Here is a 19,362-nt window from a genome sequence, read left to right as displayed (position 1 = left end):
CGGGGATCCTGCAGGGGCTGTGGGCCTGGCTGTGCTGGGCAAGTGTGGGAACCGCGGCTCCAGCTTCTCTGAGCATCTTCCCTCGTGTGTGGGGCTTAAGTAGGCCACAGACGCGTTTTCCATTTCTGAACGTCTCCCTCACTTTCTACTTCTCTTTTTGCTTTCCTTTATGATGCACTTTCGACTGGCTCTAGAGCACTGTTTCCCAACTACATGGGCGGCGTGCTTGTCATGACTGCCCTTGCCTCCAGAGTCTTCTGGATTGGCTTTTCACGCATCATCCAGAAAAGTTCGGAACCCGGATGCGCTGTCTCTAGAGTACAGTGTATGTCCCATGCTCCTATCTGAACTGTGTACACACACAACCCCGTGTCGGTTGACCCGTCTCATGTGAAGGCGAAGCAGGGTTAAGGATGTCTAACGCTGGTAAGCATGAAGGCCAATTGTTAGGCTTCCGACGTGGAATGGGATGGCCAACGTTGTAGAGTGACCTATCGAGTACTGAGAGGTACGTGATTTCTGATACGGAAAGCACATATGCAGGTGAATCATGTCTACAAGGACAAGAGAATGAACGCAGAGTCTCTCACAAGTTAGGACGATGCCAAACTGCTGATAGGAATCGAACAGTTGAATTACTTCCCTGACATGTGTTTCTCCTGTAAGGCCATTTCATGTTGCCTCGGCTGACAAAGTGATCTCTTGCCTCCCCTGCGACTCCGTACTCATCAAGGTGTTTTCAAAACTCCTTTTGTTGTGTTTCGCACTGTGTACAGTTACTGATGCGTTGACTGTCTTTCGTAACGTCAAACGATCATGTAGAATCCCTTTGTTCTGAAATGCTGAGAGCCCACATCACCTCCAGGCTCACACGGGAGCCACATCCACAAAGCGCCAAAGGTAGCTCCCAAGTCAGCCAGGGCCACCTCACCCAGTGACGTTGAGATCCAGGAACGGATGGAGAGAAAGTCCTCTGCTCACAGGGGTCTGTCATTCCTAGGTGTGTCGCCCTCCTCTGCACACATTTCAGGGCTCTTCCATTAATTCAATGGCCATGCTTCTTGTGTGGTACTCAAGAAAGCCCAAGGAGAGACAACGAACAGGAAGGAAGAAGCTTTGGCTGGGGCCCTCGCAGACTGAGCTTTGGAGAGCCTACAGACCACTGGACTACCTAAGACTAGTTCACAGAGCTCAGAATCTTGGAAGCCTTGTCACAGGGATTCCCTCTGGTGGCTGAAGGTTCATTTTCAGGGACTCTATGCAGATACAGACCACGGATGTTGGGAAAGTCTATCTCGCATTTATTTTTCTGTGCAGCTAACTACTCGTAGAAGACATCTTGATTTTTAGAGAAAGAGAGTGAGAGAGAGAGTGAAAGCAATATATAGAGCAGCATGAGGGATCCCTGGGTGGCGCAGCGATTTGGCGCCTGCCTTTGGCTCAGGGCGCGATCCTGGAGACCCGGGATCGAGTCCCACGTCAGGCTCCCGGTGCATGGAGCCTGCTTCTCCCTCTGCCTATGTCTCTGCCTCTCTCTCTCTCTCTCCCTGTGTGACTATCATAAATAAATAAAAATTAAAAAAAAATAGAGCAGCATGAGCAGGGGAGGAGAGGGAGTAGCAGTCACGCAACTGAGAAGGAGCCCGAAGACAGGCTCATCCAAGGACCCTGGGATTGGCGATCTAGCCAAAGACAGATGCCTCATGGAACGAGCCACCCAGGTGCCCAGGGACAAGGAATCCTCTGCAGTCTCTGCACTTGTGGGGAGCCTGATGTGGGGTTCCATCCAACCACCCTGAGATGAGGCACTCAGCTGAAACCAAGATCTGCCTGCTTACCGACCTTGCCAACCACATTGCCTACCTCGCTGCTCTTTGGAACACTGTATTTTCCAGAGGGGGGGAGAGAGAGAGAGGAGAGAGAGAGAGAGAGACAGAGAGAGAGAGAGACAGAGATATGCTGAGGAAATGGCTTTTTACAGTCTCTGAATCCGTTCCTTCTGAGAAAAGGCTGTTTTTACCTCTGGAGATGAATCATCCAGCAGGGGCAGCCTGATGCAGAGAACACAAGCCAGGTGTCCAGGCCTGGTCACTATCTCAGTGCATTGCTGGCTGTAGGGGGCAGTCTTCTGCTGGAGAGCATCGGACAGACCACCGAGTCCAATCCTCCCGCTTTGTCTTTGCTTGTTCCTACAGCCACTGTCCCCTGGTTGTAACGGGGACGTGCCCTCCTGGCCATAATGGTCCGTCATCAGGAGCCAAAGAAGACAACAAGGCCTCTCGGAGGAGAGTTTCCAAGAAGTAGGGAACCTCCACAGACTCTGGGCTTCAGTGAGTGGCTTGCCCTTAGAAGTCTCATGGCCACACAGGATCCACAAGGGAATCCATTTGGAGACCACTTCTCCTTCGGGACTCTGCTCCCATGGGACCGCTTCCATTGCTAGGCTTCCAGGGCACGGGCCGGCTTGTAACTGGCAGACCCCAATAGGCATTTTCTTAAGGACATTGGCACTGGGACATCCACCAGTCTAATAGGGAAGGTATTATCCAGTGCTGTTGATTATATTTCCGGATATGCCTGCTGCCTTTCCTGCTTACAGAGTTGCTATGTCCCTTCTTCTTCTTCTTGTACCCTTTGCTATTACTGCCGTTACTTCACTCTGCTGGTTGTTTGGAGGTTTGTTTTTTTCTCGACAGAACTCAGAGATACAGGGTAGGAGATGGGATCGGTTGTGTGCGCCCTCATCCTGACAGGCACATATGCACTGGCATCGAGGAGGACTATGGGTTGACTTCTCATGAGAGGAACAGAATCATGAGGAGAAGAGTCGTACGATCCATTTTTTTCATCAGATTCTATTCCGACTCCATCCCTCTCGAAAGAAACAACAAATCCAAGAAAGTTTGCAGAAAAAGGTTTACTGACCAAAAGAATAAAACACTGAATAAATAGAAAGCATCCCCAACTCCCCTGAATCACACAGGGACGGTACACCTACTAGTATACAAAGAGAACCCACTTAAGGTAGAAATAGAAATAAATAAATGAAATAAATAAATAAATAAATAAATAAATAAATAAATCAACGAATCAGCAGTCAGTAGAGAGATGGGCACGGTTATCTGAAAGTAAGCGGTGTTTGTCGACTTGACTTCATGGCGCTGCCCCGTCCTGAACACTTTCGACACCCCGATTGCCTTCGTGTCACCGTGATGGCAGACGTGAGCTTCTCTGAGGTGGCAGGACACGTGCAAGTGTGCTCTGATCAGTTAGGGAATGTCATTTCCGTGCGGACCTGGGCGCGTCTCATTTCCTCCTCCTGATTCTTTCTTGCAAGATTGTCGAGGAGAAGAAGGATCTCCCGATTTCTGCTCGGACCATCTCCCAGGCACACGGGCTGTGGTTCTTGTCTTGCAGGTAGAGGGAGATCCTCTGGAAGTAGGTCCTCAGGGTGGAGTCGTCATGCGTGAGGGGGGTCTCGGCCAGCCCCACTTCCTGCAGGGGACAGGCCTCCAGGTCATCCAGCTGCTCCGAGAGCCCCGAGCACAGTTCCTCCAGGAGAGTCATGTTCCAAGGAGCAGAGGACGTGTCCGTGCAGAAGAGGTGGAAGACCTTCTGGGTCATCACGTGGACCACAGAGAGGGCCTGCGCCTCCTGGAGCCGCTGGCCATCAAACAGCTCCTTGGGGAAGGCAAAGTCATTGGTGTAGTGGTCACAAGAGCCGGCGGAGAGTCTCCTCATCTGTCCCAGGAGCGTCAGGACCCTCCAGTTGCGCAGGCCGTGGGTGTCGGGCAGGTCGCAAGCCAGACTGCACAGGGAGTGGCAGCTGAGCAGCACCAGGGCCACCGAGAAGGAGCAGGGCACGGCCATCGGGGATCCTGCAGGGGCTGTGGGCCTGGCTGTGCTGGGCAAGTGTGGGAACCGCGGCTCCAGCTTCTCTGAGCATCTTCCCTCGTGTGTGGGGCTTAAGTAGGCCACAGACGCGTTTTCCATTTCTGAACGTCTCCCTCACTTTCTACTTCTCTTTTTGCTTTCCTTTATGATGCACTTTCGACTGGCTCTAGAGCACTGTTTCCCAACTACATGGGCGGCGTGCTTGTCATGACTGCCCTTGCCTCCAGAGTCTTCTGGATTGGCTTTTCACGCATCATCCAGAAAAGTTCGGAACCCGGATGCGCTGTCTCTAGAGTACAGTGTATGTCCCATGCTCCTATCTGAACTGTGTACACACACAACCCCGTGTCGGTTGACCCGTCTCATGTGAAGGCGAAGCAGGGTTAAGGATGTCTAACGCTGGTAAGCATGAAGGCCAATTGTTAGGCTTCCGACGTGGAATGGGATGGCCAACGTTGTAGAGTGACCTATCGAGTACTGAGAGGTACGTGATTTCTGATACGGAAAGCACATATGCAGGTGAATCATGTCTACAAGGACAAGAGAATGAACGCAGAGTCTCTCACAAGTTAGGACGATGCCAAACTGCTGATAGGAATCGAACAGTTGAATTACTTCCCTGACATGTGTTTCTCCTGTAAGGCCATTTCATGTTGCCTCGGCTGACAAAGTGATCTCTTGCCTCCCCTGCGACTCCGTACTCATCAAGGTGTTTTCAAAACTCCTTTTGTTGTGTTTCGCACTGTGTACAGTTACTGATGCGTTGACTGTCTTTCGTAACGTCAAACGATCATGTAGAATCCCTTTGTTCTGAAATGCTGAGAGCCCACATCACCTCCAGGCTCACACGGGAGCCACATCCACAAAGCGCCAAAGGTAGCTCCCAAGTCAGCCAGGGCCACCTCACCCAGTGACGTTGAGATCCAGGAACGGATGGAGAGAAAGTCCTCTGCTCACAGGGTTCTGTCATTCCTAGGTGTGTCGCCCTCCTCTGCACACATTTCAGGGCTCTTCCATTAATTCAATGGCCATGCTTCTTGTGTGGTACTCAAGAAAGCCCAAGGAGAGACAACGAACAGGAAGGAAGAAGCTTTGGCTGGGGCCCTCGCAGACTGAGCTTTGGAGAGCCTACAGACCACTGGACTACCTAAGACTAGTTCACAGAGCTCAGAATCTTGGAAGCCTTGTCACAGGGATTCCCTCTGGTGGCTGAAGGTTCATTTTCAGGGACTCTATGCAGATACAGACCACGGATGTTGGGAAAGTCTATCTCGCATTTATTTTTCTGTGCAGCTAACTACTCGTAGAAGACATCTTGATTTTTAGAGAAAGAGAGTGAGAGAGAGAGTGAAAGCAATATATAGAGCAGCATGAGGGATCCCTGGGTGGCGCAGCGATTTGGCGCCTGCCTTTGGCTCAGGGCGCGATCCTGGAGACCCGGGATCGAGTCCCACGTCAGGCTCCCGGTGCATGGAGCCTGCTTCTCCCTCTGCCTATGTCTCTGCCTCTCTCTCTCTCTCTCCCTGTGTGACTATCATAAATAAATAAAAATTAAAAAAAAATAGAGCAGCATGAGCAGGGGAGGAGAGGGAGTAGCAGTCACGCAACTGAGAAGGAGCCCGAAGACAGGCTCATCCAAGGACCCTGGGATTGGCGATCTAGCCAAAGACAGATGCCTCATGGAACGAGCCACCCAGGTGCCCCAGGGACAAGGAATCCTCTGCAGTCTCTGCACTTGTGGGGAGCCTGATGTGGGGTTCCATCCAACCACCCTGAGATGAGGCACTCAGCTGAAACCAAGATCTGCCTGCTTACCGACCTTGCCAACCACATTGCCTACCTCGCTGCTCTTTGGAACACTGTATTTTCCAGAGGGGGGGAGAGAGAGAGAGGAGAGAGAGAGAGAGAGACAGAGAGAGAGAGAGACAGAGATATGCTGAGGAAATGGCTTTTTACAGTCTCTGAATCCGTTCCTTCTGAGAAAAGGCTGTTTTTACCTCTGGAGATGAATCATCCAGCAGGGGCAGCCTGATGCAGAGAACACAAGCCAGGTGTCCAGGCCTGGTCACTATCTCAGTGCATTGCTGGCTGTAGGGGGCAGTCTTCTGCTGGAGAGCATCGGACAGACCACCGAGTCCAATCCTCCCGCTTTGTCTTTGCTTGTTCCTACAGCCACTGTCCCCTGGTTGTAACGGGGACGTGCCCTCCTGGCCATAATGGTCCGTCATCAGGAGCCAAAGAAGACAACAAGGCCTCTCGGAGGAGAGTTTCCAAAAAGTAGGGAACCTCCACAGACTCTGGGCTTCAGTGAGTGGCTTGCCCTTAGAAGTCTCATGGCCACACAGGATCCACAAGGGAATCCATTTGGAGACCACTTCTCCTTCGGGACTCTGCTCCCATGGGACCGCTTCCATTGCTAGGCTTCCAGGGCACGGGCCGGCTTGTAACTGGCAGACCCCAATAGGCATTTTCTTAAGGACATTGGCACTGGGACATCCACCAGTCTAATAGGGAAGGTATTATCCAGTGCTGTTGATTATATTTCCGGATATGCCTGCTGCCTTTCCTGCTTACAGAGTTGCTATGTCCCTTCTTCTTCTTCTTGTACCCTTTGCTATTACTGCCGTTACTTCACTCTGCTGGTTGTTTGGAGGTTTGTTTTTTTCTCGACAGAACTCAGAGATACAGGGTAGGAGATGGGATCGGTTGTGTGCGCCCTCATCCTGACAGGCACATATGCACTGGCATCGAGGAGGACTATGGGTTGACTTCTCATGAGAGGAACAGAATCATGAGGAGAAGAGTCGTACGATCCATTTTTTTCATCAGATTCTATTCCGACTCCATCCCTCTCGAAAGAAACAACAAATCCAAGAAAGTTTGCAGAAAAAGGTTTAATGACCAAAAGAATAAAACACTGAATAAATAGAAAGCATCCCCACTCCCCCTGAATCACACAGGGACGGTACACCTACTAGTATACAAAGAGAACCCACTTAAGGTAGAAATAGAAATAAATAAATGAATAAATAAATAAATAAATAAATAAATAAATAAATAAATCAACGAATCAGCAGTCAGTAGAGAGATGGGCACGGTTATCTGAAAGTAAGCGGTGTTTGTCGACTTGACTTCATGGCGCTGCCCCGTCCTGAACACTTTCGACACCCCGATTGCCTTCGTGTCACCGTGATGGCAGACGTGAGCTTCTCTGAGGTGGCAGGACACGTGCAAGTGTGCTCTGATCAGTTAGGGAATGTCATTTCCGTGCGGACCTGGGCGCGTCTCATTTCCTCCTCCTGATTCTTTCTTGCAAGATTGTCGAGGAGAAGAAGGATCTCCCGATTTCTGCTCGGACCATCTCCCAGGCACACGGGCTGTGGTTCTTGTCTTGCAGGTAGAGGGAGATCCTCTGGAAGTAGGTCCTCAGGGTGGAGTCGTCATGCGTGAGGGGGGTCTCGGCCAGCCCCACTTCCTGCAGGGGACAGGCCTCCAGGTCATCCAGCTGCTCCGAGAGCCCCGAGCACAGATCCTCCAGGAGAGTCATGTTCCAAGGAGCAGAGGACGTGTCCGTGCAGAAGAGGTGGAAGACCTTCTGGGTCATCACGTGGACCACAGAGAGGGCCTGCGCCTCCTGGAGCCGCTGGCCATCAAACAGCTCCTTGGGGAAGGCAAAGTCATTGGTGTAGTGGTCACAAGAGCCGGCGGAGAGTCTCCTCATCTGTCCCAGGAGCGTCAGGACCCTCCAGTTGCGCAGGCCGTGGGTGTCGGGCAGGTCGCAAGCCAGACTGCACAGGGAGTGGCAGCTGAGCAGCACCAGGGCCACCGAGAAGGAGCAGGGCACGGCCATCGGGGATCCTGCAGGGGCTGTGGGCCTGGCTGTGCTGGGCAAGTGTGGGAACCGCGGCTCCAGCTTCTCTGAGCATCTTCCCTCGTGTGTGGGGCTTAAGTAGGCCACAGACGCGTTTTCCATTTCTGAACGTCTCCCTCACTTTCTACTTCTCTTTTTGCTTTCCTTTATGATGCACTTTCGACTGGCTCTAGAGCACTGTTTCCCAACTACATGGGCGGCGTGCTTGTCATGACTGCCCTTGCCTCCAGAGTCTTCTGGATTGGCTTTTCACGCATCATCCAGAAAAGTTCGGAACCCGGATGCGCTGTCTCTAGAGTACAGTGTATGTCCCATGCTCCTATCTGAACTGTGTACACACACAACCCCGTGTCGGTTGACCCGTCTCATGTGAAGGCGAAGCAGGGTTAAGGATGTCTAACGCTGGTAAGCATGAAGGCCAATTGTTAGGCTTCCGACGTGGAATGGGATGGCCAACGTTGTAGAGTGACCTATCGAGTACTGAGAGGTACGTGATTTCTGATACGGAAAGCACATATGCAGGTGAATCATGTCTACAAGGACAAGAGAATGAACGCAGAGTCTCTCACAAGTTAGGACGATGCCAAACTGCTGATAGGAATCGAACAGTTGAATTACTTCCCTGACATGTGTTTCTCCTGTAAGGCCATTTCATGTTGCCTCGGCTGACAAAGTGATCTCTTGCCTCCCCTGCGACTCCGTACTCATCAAGGTGTTTTCAAAACTCCTTTTGTTGTGTTTCGCACTGTGTACAGTTACTGATGCGTTGACTGTCTTTCGTAACGTCAAACGATCATGTAGAATCCCTTTGTTCTGAAATGCTGAGAGCCCACATCACCTCCAGGCTCACACGGGAGCCACATCCACAAAGCGCCAAAGGTAGCTCCCAAGTCAGCCAGGGCCACCTCACCCAGTGACGTTGAGATCCAGGAACGGATGGAGAGAAAGTCCTCTGCTCACAGGGTTCTGTCATTCCTAGGTGTGTCGCCCTCCTCTGCACACATTTCAGGGCTCTTCCATTAATTCAATGGCCATGCTTCTTGTGTGGTACTCAAGAAAGCCCAAGGAGAGACAACGAACAGGAAGGAAGAAGCTTTGGCTGGGGCCCTCGCAGACTGAGCTTTGGAGAGCCTACAGACCACTGGACTACCTAAGACTAGTTCACAGAGCTCAGAATCTTGGAAGCCTTGTCACAGGGATTCCCTCTGGTGGCTGAAGGTTCATTTTCAGGGACTCTATGCAGATACAGACCACGGATGTTGGGAAAGTCTATCTCGCATTTATTTTTCTGTGCAGCTAACTACTCGTAGAAGACATCTTGATTTTTAGAGAAAGAGAGTGAGAGAGAGAGTGAAAGCAATATATAGAGCAGCATGAGGGATCCCTGGGTGGCGCAGCGATTTGGCGCCTGCCTTTGGCTCAGGGCGCGATCCTGGAGACCCGGGATCGAGTCCCACGTCAGGCTCCCGGTGCATGGAGCCTGCTTCTCCCTCTGCCTATGTCTCTGCCTCTCTCTCTCTCTCTCCCTGTGTGACTATCATAAATAAATAAAAATTAAAAAAAAATAGAGCAGCATGAGCAGGGGAGGAGAGGGAGTAGCAGTCACGCAACTGAGAAGGAGCCCGAAGACAGGCTCATCCAAGGACCCTGGGATTGGCGATCTAGCCAAAGACAGATGCCTCATGGAACGAGCCACCCAGGTGCCCCAGGGACAAGGAATCCTCTGCAGTCTCTGCACTTGTGGGGAGCCTGATGTGGGGTTCCATCCAACCACCCTGAGATGAGGCACTCAGCTGAAACCAAGATCTGCCTGCTTACCGACCTTGCCAACCACATTGCCTACCTCGCTGCTCTTTGGAACACTGTATTTTCCAGAGGGGGGGGGAGAGAGAGAGGAGAGAGAGAGAGAGAGACAGAGAGAGAGAGAGACAGAGATATGCTGAGGAAATGGCTTTTTACAGTCTCTGAATCCGTTCCTTCTGAGAAAAGGCTGTTTTTACCTCTGGAGATGAATCATCCAGCAGGGGCAGCCTGATGCAGAGAACACAAGCCAGGTGTCCAGGCCTGGTCACTATCTCAGTGCATTGCTGGCTGTAGGGGGCAGTCTTCTGCTGGAGAGCATCGGACAGACCACCGAGTCCAATCCTCCCGCTTTGTCTTTGCTTGTTCCTACAGCCACTGTCCCCTGGTTGTAACGGGGACGTGCCCTCCTGGCCATAATGGTCCGTCATCAGGAGCCAAAGAAGACAACAAGGCCTCTCGGAGGAGAGTTTCCAAAAAGTAGGGAACCTCCACAGACTCTGGGCTTCAGTGAGTGGCTTGCCCTTAGAAGTCTCATGGCCACACAGGATCCACAAGGGAATCCATTTGGAGACCACTTCTCCTTCGGGACTCTGCTCCCATGGGACCGCTTCCATTGCTAGGCTTCCAGGGCACGGGCCGGCTTGTAACTGGCAGACCCCAATAGGCATTTTCTTAAGGACATTGGCACTGGGACATCCACCAGTCTAATAGGGAAGGTATTATCCAGTGCTGTTGATTATATTTCCGGATATGCCTGCTGCCTTTCCTGCTTACAGAGTTGCTATGTCCCTTCTTCTTCTTCTTGTACCCTTTGCTATTACTGCCGTTACTTCACTCTGCTGGTTGTTTGGAGGTTTGTTTTTTTCTCGACAGAACTCAGAGATACAGGGTAGGAGATGGGATCGGTTGTGTGCGCCCTCATCCTGACAGGCACATATGCACTGGCATCGAGGAGGACTATGGGTTGACTTGTCATGAGAGGAACAGAATCATGAGGAGAAGAGTCGTACGATCCATTTTTTTCATCAGATTCTATTCCGACTCCATCCCTCTCGAAGGAAACAACAAATCCAAGAAAGTTTGCAGAAAAAGGTTTACTGACCAAAAGAATAAAACACTGAATAAATAGAAAGCATCCCCAACTCCCCTGAATCACACAGGGACGGTACACCTACTAGTATACAAAGAGAACCCACTTAAGGTAGAAATAGAAATAAATAAATAAATAAATAAATAAATAAATAAATAAATAAATAAATCAACGAATCAGCAGTCAGTAGAGAGATGGGCACGGTTATCTGAAAGTAAGCGGTGTTTGTCGACTTGACTTCATGGCGCTGCCCCGTCCTGAACACTTTCGACACCCCGATTGCCTTCGTGTCACCGTGATGGCAGACGTGAGCTTCTCTGAGGTGGCAGGACACGTGCAAGTGTGCTCTGATCAGTTAGGGAATGTCATTTCCGTGCGGACCTGGGCGCGTCTCATTTCCTCCTCCTGATTCTTTCTTGCAAGATTGTCGAGGAGAAGAAGGATCTCCCGATTTCTGCTCGGACCATCTCCCAGGCACACGGGCTGTGGTTCTTGTCTTGCAGGTAGAGGGAGATCCTCTGGAAGTAGGTCCTCAGGGTGGAGTCGTCATGCGTGAGGGGGGTCTCGGCCAGCCCCACTTCCTGCAGGGGACAGGCCTCCAGGTCATCCAGCTGCTCCGAGAGCCCCGAGCACAGATCCTCCAGGAGGGTCATGTTCCAAGGAGCAGAGGACGTGTCCGTGCAGAAGAGGTGGAAGACCTTCTGGGTCATCACGTGGACCACAGAGAGGGCCTGCGCCTCCTGGAGCCGCTGGCCATCAAACAGCTCCTTGGGGAAGGCAAAGTCATTGGTGTAGTGGTCACAAGAGCCGGCGGAGAGTCTCCTCATCTGTCCCAGGAGCGTCAGGACCCTCCAGTTGCGCAGGCCGTGGGTGTCGGGCAGGTCGCAAGCCAGACTGCACAGGGAGTGGCAGCTGAGCAGCACCAGGGCCACCGAGAAGGAGCAGGGCACGGCCATCGGGGATCCTGCAGGGGCTGTGGGCCTGGCTGTGCTGGGCAAGTGTGGGAACCGCGGCTCCAGCTTCTCTGAGCATCTTCCCTCGTGTGTGGGGCTTAAGTAGGCCACAGACGCGTTTTCCATTTCTGAACGTCTCCCTCACTTTCTACTTCTCTTTTTGCTTTCCTTTATGATGCACTTTCGACTGGCTCTAGAGCACTGTTTCCCAACTACATGGGCGGCGTGCTTGTCATGACTGCCCTTGCCTCCAGAGTCTTCTGGATTGGCTTTTCACGCATCATCCAGAAAAGTTCGGAACCCGGATGCGCTGTCTCTAGAGTACAGTGTATGTCCCATGCTCCTATCTGAACTGTGTACACACACAACCCCGTGTCGGTTGACCCGTCTCATGTGAAGGCGAAGCAGGGTTAAGGATGTCTAACGCTGGTAAGCATGAAGGCCAATTGTTAGGCTTCCGACGTGGAATGGGATGGCCAACGTTGTAGAGTGACCTATCGAGTACTGAGAGGTACGTGATTTCTGATACGGAAAGCACATATGCAGGTGAATCATGTCTACAAGGACAAGAGAATGAACGCAGAGTCTCTCACAAGTTAGGACGATGCCAAACTGCTGATAGGAATCGAACAGTTGAATTACTTCCCTGACATGTGTTTCTCCTGTAAGGCCATTTCATGTTGCCTCGGCTGACAAAGTGATCTCTTGCCTCCCCTGCGACTCCGTACTCATCAAGGTGTTTTCAAAACTCCTTTTGTTGTGTTTCGCACTGTGTACAGTTACTGATGCGTTGACTGTCTTTCGTAACGTCAAACGATCATGTAGAATCCCTTTGTTCTGAAATGCTGAGAGCCCACATCACCTCCAGGCTCACACGGGAGCCACATCCACAAAGCGCCAAAGGTAGCTCCCAAGTCAGCCAGGGCCACCTCACCCAGTGACGTTGAGATCCAGGAACGGATGGAGAGAAAGTCCTCTGCTCACAGGGTTCTGTCATTCCTAGGTGTGTCGCCCTCCTCTGCACACATTTCAGGGCTCTTCCATTAATTCAATGGCCATGCTTCTTGTGTGGTACTCAAGAAAGCCCAAGGAGAGACAACGAACAGGAAGGAAGAAGCTTTGGCTGGGGCCCTCGCAGACTGAGCTTTGGAGAGCCTACAGACCACTGGACTACCTAAGACTAGTTCACAGAGCTCAGAATCTTGGAAGCCTTGTCACAGGGATTCCCTCTGGTGGCTGAAGGTTCATTTTCAGGGACTCTATGCAGATACAGACCACGGATGTTGGGAAAGTCTATCTCGCATTTATTTTTCTGTGCAGCTAACTACTCGTAGAAGACATCTTGATTTTTAGAGAAAGAGAGTGAGAGAGAGAGTGAAAGCAATATATAGAGCAGCATGAGGGATCCCTGGGTGGCGCAGCGATTTGGCGCCTGCCTTTGGCTCAGGGCGCGATCCTGGAGACCCGGGATCGAGTCCCACGTCAGGCTCCCGGTGCATGGAGCCTGCTTCTCCCTCTGCCTATGTCTCTGCCTCTCTCTCTCTCTCTCCCTGTGTGACTATCATAAATAAATAAAAATTAAAAAAAAATAGAGCAGCATGAGCAGGGGAGGAGAGGGAGTAGCAGTCACGCAACTGAGAAGGAGCCCGAAGACAGGCTCATCCAAGGACCCTGGGATTGGCGATCTAGCCAAAGACAGATGCCTCATGGAACGAGCCACCCAGGTGCCCCAGGGACAAGGAATCCTCTGCAGTCTCTGCACTTGTGGGGAGCCTGATGTGGGGTTCCATCCAACCACCCTGAGATGAGGCACTCAGCTGAAACCAAGATCTGCCTGCTTACCGACCTTGCCAACCACATTGCCTACCTCGCTGCTCTTTGGAACACTGTATTTTCCAGAGGGGGGGGAGAGAGAGAGAGGAGAGAGAGAGAGAGAGACAGAGAGAGAGAGAGACAGAGATATGCTGAGGAAATGGCTTTTTACAGTCTCTGAATCCGTTCCTTCTGAGAAAAGGCTGTTTTTACCTCTGGAGATGAATCATCCAGCAGGGGCAGCCTGATGCAGAGAACACAAGCCAGGTGTCCAGGCCTGGTCACTATCTCAGTGCATTGCTGGCTGTAGGGGGCAGTCTTCTGCTGGAGAGCATCGGACAGACCACCGAGTCCAATCCTCCCGCTTTGTCTTTGCTTGTTCCTACAGCCACTGTCCCCTGGTTGTAACGGGGACGTGCCCTCCTGGCCATAATGGTCCGTCATCAGGAGCCAAAGAAGACAACAAGGCCTCTCGGAGGAGAGTTTCCAAAAAGTAGGGAACCTCCACAGACTCTGGGCTTCAGTGAGTGGCTTGCCCTTAGAAGTCTCATGGCCACACAGGATCCACAAGGGAATCCATTTGGAGACCACTTCTCCTTCGGGACTCTGCTCCCATGGGACCGCTTCCATTGCTAGGCTTCCAGGGCACGGGCCGGCTTGTAACTGGCAGACCCCAATAGGCATTTTCTTAAGGACATTGGCACTGGGACATCCACCAGTCTAATAGGGAAGGTATTATCCAGTGCTGTTGATTATATTTCCGGATATGCCTGCTGCCTTTCCTGCTTACAGAGTTGCTATGTCCCTTCTTCTTCTTCTTGTACCCTTTGCTATTACTGCCGTTACTTCACTCTGCTGGTTGTTTGGAGGTTTGTTTTTTTCTCGACAGAACTCAGAGATACAGGGTAGGAGATGGGATCGGTTGTGTGCGCCCTCATCCTGACAGGCACATATGCACTGGCATCGAGGAGGACTATGGGTTGACTTCTCATGAGAGGAACAGAATCATGAGGAGAAGAGTCGTACGATCCATTTTTTTCATCAGATTCTATTCCGACTCCATCCCTCTCGAAAGAAACAACAAATCCAAGAAAGTTTGCAGAAAAAGGTTTAATGACCAAAAGAATAAAACACTGAATAAATAGAAAGCATCCCCACTCCCCTGAATCACACAGGGACGGTACACCTACTAGTATACAAAGAGAACCCACTTAAGGTAGAAATAGAAATAAATAAATGAATAAATAAATAAATAAATAAATAAATAAATAAATAAATCAACGAATCAGCAGTCAGTAGAGAGATGGGCACGGTTATCTGAAAGTAAGCGGTGTTTGTCGACTTGACTTCATGGCGCTGCCCCGTCCTGAACACTTTCGACACCCCGATTGCCTTCGTGTCACCGTGATGGCAGACGTGAGCTTCTCTGAGGTGGCAGGACACGTGCAAGTGTGCTCTGATCAGTTAGGGAATGTCATTTCCGTGCGGACCTGGGCGCGTCTCATTTCCTCCTCCTGATTCTTTCTTGCAAGATTGTCGAGGAGAAGAAGGATCTCCCGATTTCTGCTCGGACCATCTCCCAGGCACACGGGCTGTGGTTCTTGTCTTGCAGGTAGAGGGAGATCCTCTGGAAGTAGGTCCTCAGGGTGGAGTCGTCATGCGTGAGGGGGGTCTCGGCCAGCCCCACTTCCTGCAGGGGACAGGCCTCCAGGTCATCCAGCTGCTCCGAGAGCCCCGAGCACAGTTCCTCCAGGAGAGTCATGTTCCAAGGAGCAGAGGACGTGTCCGTGCAGAAGAGGTGGAAGACCTTCTGGGTCATCACGTGGACCACAGAGAGGGCCTGCGCCTCCTGGAGCCGCTGGCCATCAAACAGCTCCTTGGGGAAGGCAAAGTCATTGGTGTAGTGGTCACAAGAGCCGGCGGAGAGTCTCCTCATCTGTCCCAGGAGCGTCAGGACCCTCCAGTTGCGCAGGCCGTGGGTGTCGGGCAGGTCGCAAGCCAGACTGCACAGGGAGTGGCAGCTGAGCAGCACCAGGGCCACCGAGAAGGAGCAGGGCACGGCCATCGGGGATCCTGCAGGGGCTGTGGGCCTGGCTGTGCTGGGCAAGTGTGGGAACCGCGGCTCCAGCTTCTCTGAGCATCTTCCCTCGTGTGTGGGGCTTAAGTAGGCCACAGACGCGTTTTCCATTTCTGAACGTCTCCCTCACTTTCTACTTCTCTTTTTGCTTTCCTTTATGATGCACTTTCGACTGGCTCTAGAGCACTGTTTCCCAACTACATGGGCGGCGTGCTTGTCATGACTGCCCTTGCCTCCAGAGTCTTCTGGATTGGCTTTTCACGCATCATCCAGAAAAGTTCGGAACCCGGATGCGCTGTCTCTAGAGTACAGTGTATGTCCCATGCTCCTATCTGAACTGTGTACACACACAACCCCGTGTCGGTTGACCCGTCTCATGTGAAGGCGAAGCAGGGTTAAGGATGTCTAACGCTGGTAAGCATGAAGGCCAATTGTTAGGCTTCCGACGTGGAATGGGATGGCCAACGTTGTAGAGTGACCTATCGAGTACTGAGAGGTACGTGATTTCTGATACGGAAAGCACATATGCAGGTGAATCATGTCTACAAGGACAAGAGAATGAACGCAGAGTCTCTCACAAGTTAGGACGATGCCAAACTGCTGATAGGAATCGAACAGTTGAATTACTTCCCTGACATGTGTTTCTCCTGTAAGGCCATTTCATGTTGCCTCGGCTGACAAAGTGATCTCTTGCCTCCCCTGCGACTCCGTACTCATCAAGGTGTTTTCAAAACTCCTTTTGTTGTGTTTCGCACTGTGTACAGTTACTGATGCGTTGACTGTCTTTCGTAACGTCAAACGATCATGTAGAATCCCTTTGTTCTGAAATGCTGAGAGCCCACATCACCTCCAGGCTCACACGGGAGCCACATCCACAAAGCGCCAAAGGTAGCTCCCAAGTCAGCCAGGGCCACCTCACCCAGTGACGTTGAGATCCAGGAACGGATGGAGAGAAAGTCCTCTGCTCACAGGGTTCTGTCATTCCTAGGTGTGTCGCCCTCCTCTGCACACATTTCAGGGCTCTTCCATTAATTCAATGGCCATGCTTCTTGTGTGGTACTCAAGAAAGCCCAAGGAGAGACAACGAACAGGAAGGAAGAAGCTTTGGCTGGGGCCCTCGCAGACTGAGCTTTGGAGAGCCTACAGACCACTGGACTACCTAAGACTAGTTCACAGAGCTCAGAATCTTGGAAGCCTTGTCACAGGGATTCCCTCTGGTGGCTGAAGGTTCATTTTCAGGGACTCTATGCAGATACAGACCACGGATGTTGGGAAAGTCTATCTCGCATTTATTTTTCTGTGCAGCTAACTACTCGTAGAAGACATCTTGATTTTTAGAGAAAGAGAGTGAGAGAGAGAGTGAAAGCAATATATAGAGCAGCATGAGGGATCCCTGGGTGGCGCAGCGATTTGGCGCCTGCCTTTGGCTCAGGGCGCGATCCTGGAGACCCGGGATCGAGTCCCACGTCAGGCTCCCGGTGCATGGAGCCTGCTTCTCCCTCTGCCTATGTCTCTGCCTCTCTCTCTCTCTCTCCCTGTGTGACTATCATAAATAAATAAAAATTAAAAAAAAATAGAGCAGCATGAGCAGGGGAGGAGAGGGAGTAGCAGTCACGCAACTGAGAAGGAGCCCGAAGACAGGCTCATCCAAGGACCCTGGGATTGGCGATCTAGCCAAAGACAGATGCCTCATGGAACGAGCCACCCAGGTGCCCCAGGGACAAGGAATCCTCTGCAGTCTCTGCACTTGTGGGGAGCCTGATGTGGGGTTCCATCCAACCACCCTGAGATGAGGCACTCAGCTGAAACCAAGATCTGCCTGCTTACCGACCTTGCCAACCACATTGCCTACCTCGCTGCTCTTTGGAACACTGTATTTTCCAGAGGGGGGGGGAGAGAGAGAGGAGAGAGAGAGAGAGAGACAGAGAGAGAGAGAGACAGAGATATGCTGAGGAAATGGCTTTTTACAGTCTCTGAATCCGTTCCTTCTGAGAAAAGGCTGTTTTTACCTCTGGAGATGAATCATCCAGCAGGGGCAGCCTGATGCAGAGAACACAAGCCAGGTGTCCAGGCCTGGTCACTATCTCAGTGCATTGCTGGCTGTAGGGGGCAGTCTTCTGCTGGAGAGCATCGGACAGACCACCGAGTCCAATCCTCCCGCTTTGTCTTTGCTTGTTCCTACAGCCACTGTCCCCTGGTTGTAACGGGGACGTGCCCTCCTGGCCATAATGGTCCGTCATCAGGAGCCAAAGAAGACAACAAGGCCTCTCGGAGGAGAGTTTCCAAAAAGTAGGGAACCTCCACAGACTCTGGGCTTCAGTGAGTGGCTTGCCCTTAGAAGTCTCATGGCCACACAGGATCCACAAGGGAATCCATTTGGAGACCACTTCTCCTTCGGGACTCTGCTCCCATGGGACCGCTTCCATTGCTAGGCTTCCAGGGCACGGGCCGGCTTGTAACTGGCAGACCCCAATAGGCATTTTCTTAAGGACATTGGCACTGGGACATCCACCAGTCTAATAGGGAAGGTATTATCCAGTGCTGTTGATTATATTTCCGGATATGCCTGCTGCCTTTCCTGCTTACAGAGTTGCTATGTCCCTTCTTCTTCTTCTTGTACCCTTTGCTATTACTGCCGTTACTTCACTCTGCTGGTTGTTTGGAGGTTTGTTTTTTTCTCGACAGAACTCAGAGATACAGGGTAGGAGATGGGATCGGTTGTGTGCGCCCTCATCCTGACAGGCACATATGCACTGGCATCGAGGAGGACTATGGGTTGACTTGTCATGAGAGGAACAGAATCATGAGGAGAAGAGTCGTACGATCCATTTTTTTCATCAGATTCTATTCCGACTCCATCCCTCTCGAAAGAAACAACAAATCCAAGAAAGTTTGCAGAAAAAGGTTTACTGACCAAAAGAATAAAACACTGAATAAATAGAAAGCATCCCCAACTCCCCTGAATCACACAGGGACGGTACACCTACTAGTATACAAAGAGAACCCACTTAAGGTAGAAATAGAAATAAATAAATGAATAAATAAATAAATAAATAAATAAATAAATAAATAAATCAACGAATCAGCAGTCAGTAGAGAGATGGGCACGGTTATCTGAAAGTAAGCGGTGTTTGTCGACTTGACTTCATGGCGCTGCCCCGTCCTGAACACTTTCGACACCCCGATTGCCTTCGTGTCACCGTGATGGCAGACGTGAGCTTCTCTGAGGTGGCAGGACACGTGCAAGTGTGCTCTGATCAGTTAGGGAATGTCATTTCCGTGCGGACCTGGGCGCGTCTCATTTCCTCCTCCTGATTCTTTCTTGCAAGATTGTCGAGGAGAAGAAGGATCTCCCGATTTCTGCTCGGACCATCTCCCAGGCACACGGGCTGTGGTTCTTGTCTTGCAGGTAGAGGGAGATCCTCTGGAAGTAGGTCCTCAGGGTGGAGTCGTCATGCGTGAGGGGGGTCTCGGCCAGCCCCACTTCCTGCAGGGGACAGGCCTCCAGGTCATCCAGCTGCTCCGAGAGCCCCGAGCACAGTTCCTCCAGGAGAGTCATGTTCCAAGGAGCAGAGGACGTGTCCGTGCAGAAGAGGTGGAAGACCTTCTGGGTCATCACGTGGACCACAGAGAGGGCCTGCGCCTCCTGGAGCCGCTGGCCATCAAACAGCTCCTTGGGGAAGGCAAAGTCATTGGTGTAGTGGTCACAAGAGCCGGCGGAGAGTCTCCTCATCTGTCCCAGGAGCGTCAGGACCCTCCAGTTGCGCAGGCCGTGGGTGTCGGGCAGGTCGCAAGCCAGACTGCACAGGGAGTGGCAGCTGAGCAGCACCAGGGCCACCGAGAAGGAGCAGGGCACGGCCAT

The 19,362-nt window shown here is 51.6% G+C and overlaps 5 protein-coding genes across 5 annotated transcripts; all 5 read right to left on the bottom strand.

Moving 5' to 3' along the window:
- Nucleotides 1–3,306: 3,306 nt before the first annotated feature.
- Nucleotides 3,307–3,870, bottom strand: LOC129494488 (interferon alpha-1/2). Its single transcript, XM_055301373.1, has one exon. The coding sequence runs from the start codon at nucleotides 3,868–3,870 to the stop codon at nucleotides 3,307–3,309; it is 564 nt and encodes a 187-aa protein (XP_055157348.1).
- Nucleotides 3,871–7,180: 3,310 nt separating this feature from the next.
- LOC129494485 (interferon alpha-1/2-like) lies at nucleotides 7,181–7,744 on the bottom strand. Its single transcript, XM_055301369.1, has one exon. It carries the CDS (start codon nucleotides 7,742–7,744, stop codon nucleotides 7,181–7,183), a length of 564 nt encoding a protein of 187 aa, XP_055157344.1.
- A 3,306-nt stretch (nucleotides 7,745–11,050) lies between these two features.
- On the bottom strand, nucleotides 11,051–11,614 carry LOC129494483 (interferon alpha-1/2-like). The gene has a single exon (XM_055301368.1). The coding sequence runs from the start codon at nucleotides 11,612–11,614 to the stop codon at nucleotides 11,051–11,053; it is 564 nt and encodes a 187-aa protein (XP_055157343.1).
- A 3,310-nt stretch (nucleotides 11,615–14,924) lies between these two features.
- Nucleotides 14,925–15,488, bottom strand: LOC129494490 (interferon alpha-1/2). Its single transcript, XM_055301375.1, has one exon. It carries the CDS (start codon nucleotides 15,486–15,488, stop codon nucleotides 14,925–14,927), a length of 564 nt encoding a protein of 187 aa, XP_055157350.1.
- Nucleotides 15,489–18,798: 3,310 nt separating this feature from the next.
- Nucleotides 18,799–19,362, bottom strand: LOC129494489 (interferon alpha-1/2). Its single transcript, XM_055301374.1, has one exon. The coding sequence runs from the start codon at nucleotides 19,360–19,362 to the stop codon at nucleotides 18,799–18,801; it is 564 nt and encodes a 187-aa protein (XP_055157349.1).

This window comes from Nyctereutes procyonoides, unplaced genomic scaffold (genome assembly GCF_905146905.1).
Source record: "Nyctereutes procyonoides isolate TBG_1078 unplaced genomic scaffold, NYPRO_anot_genome, whole genome shotgun sequence".
Classification (NCBI taxonomy): domain Eukaryota; kingdom Metazoa; phylum Chordata; class Mammalia; order Carnivora; family Canidae; genus Nyctereutes; species Nyctereutes procyonoides.
The sequence above is the reverse complement of the archived record's forward strand: the minus strand, read 5'-3'. Positions and strand labels throughout refer to the sequence as shown.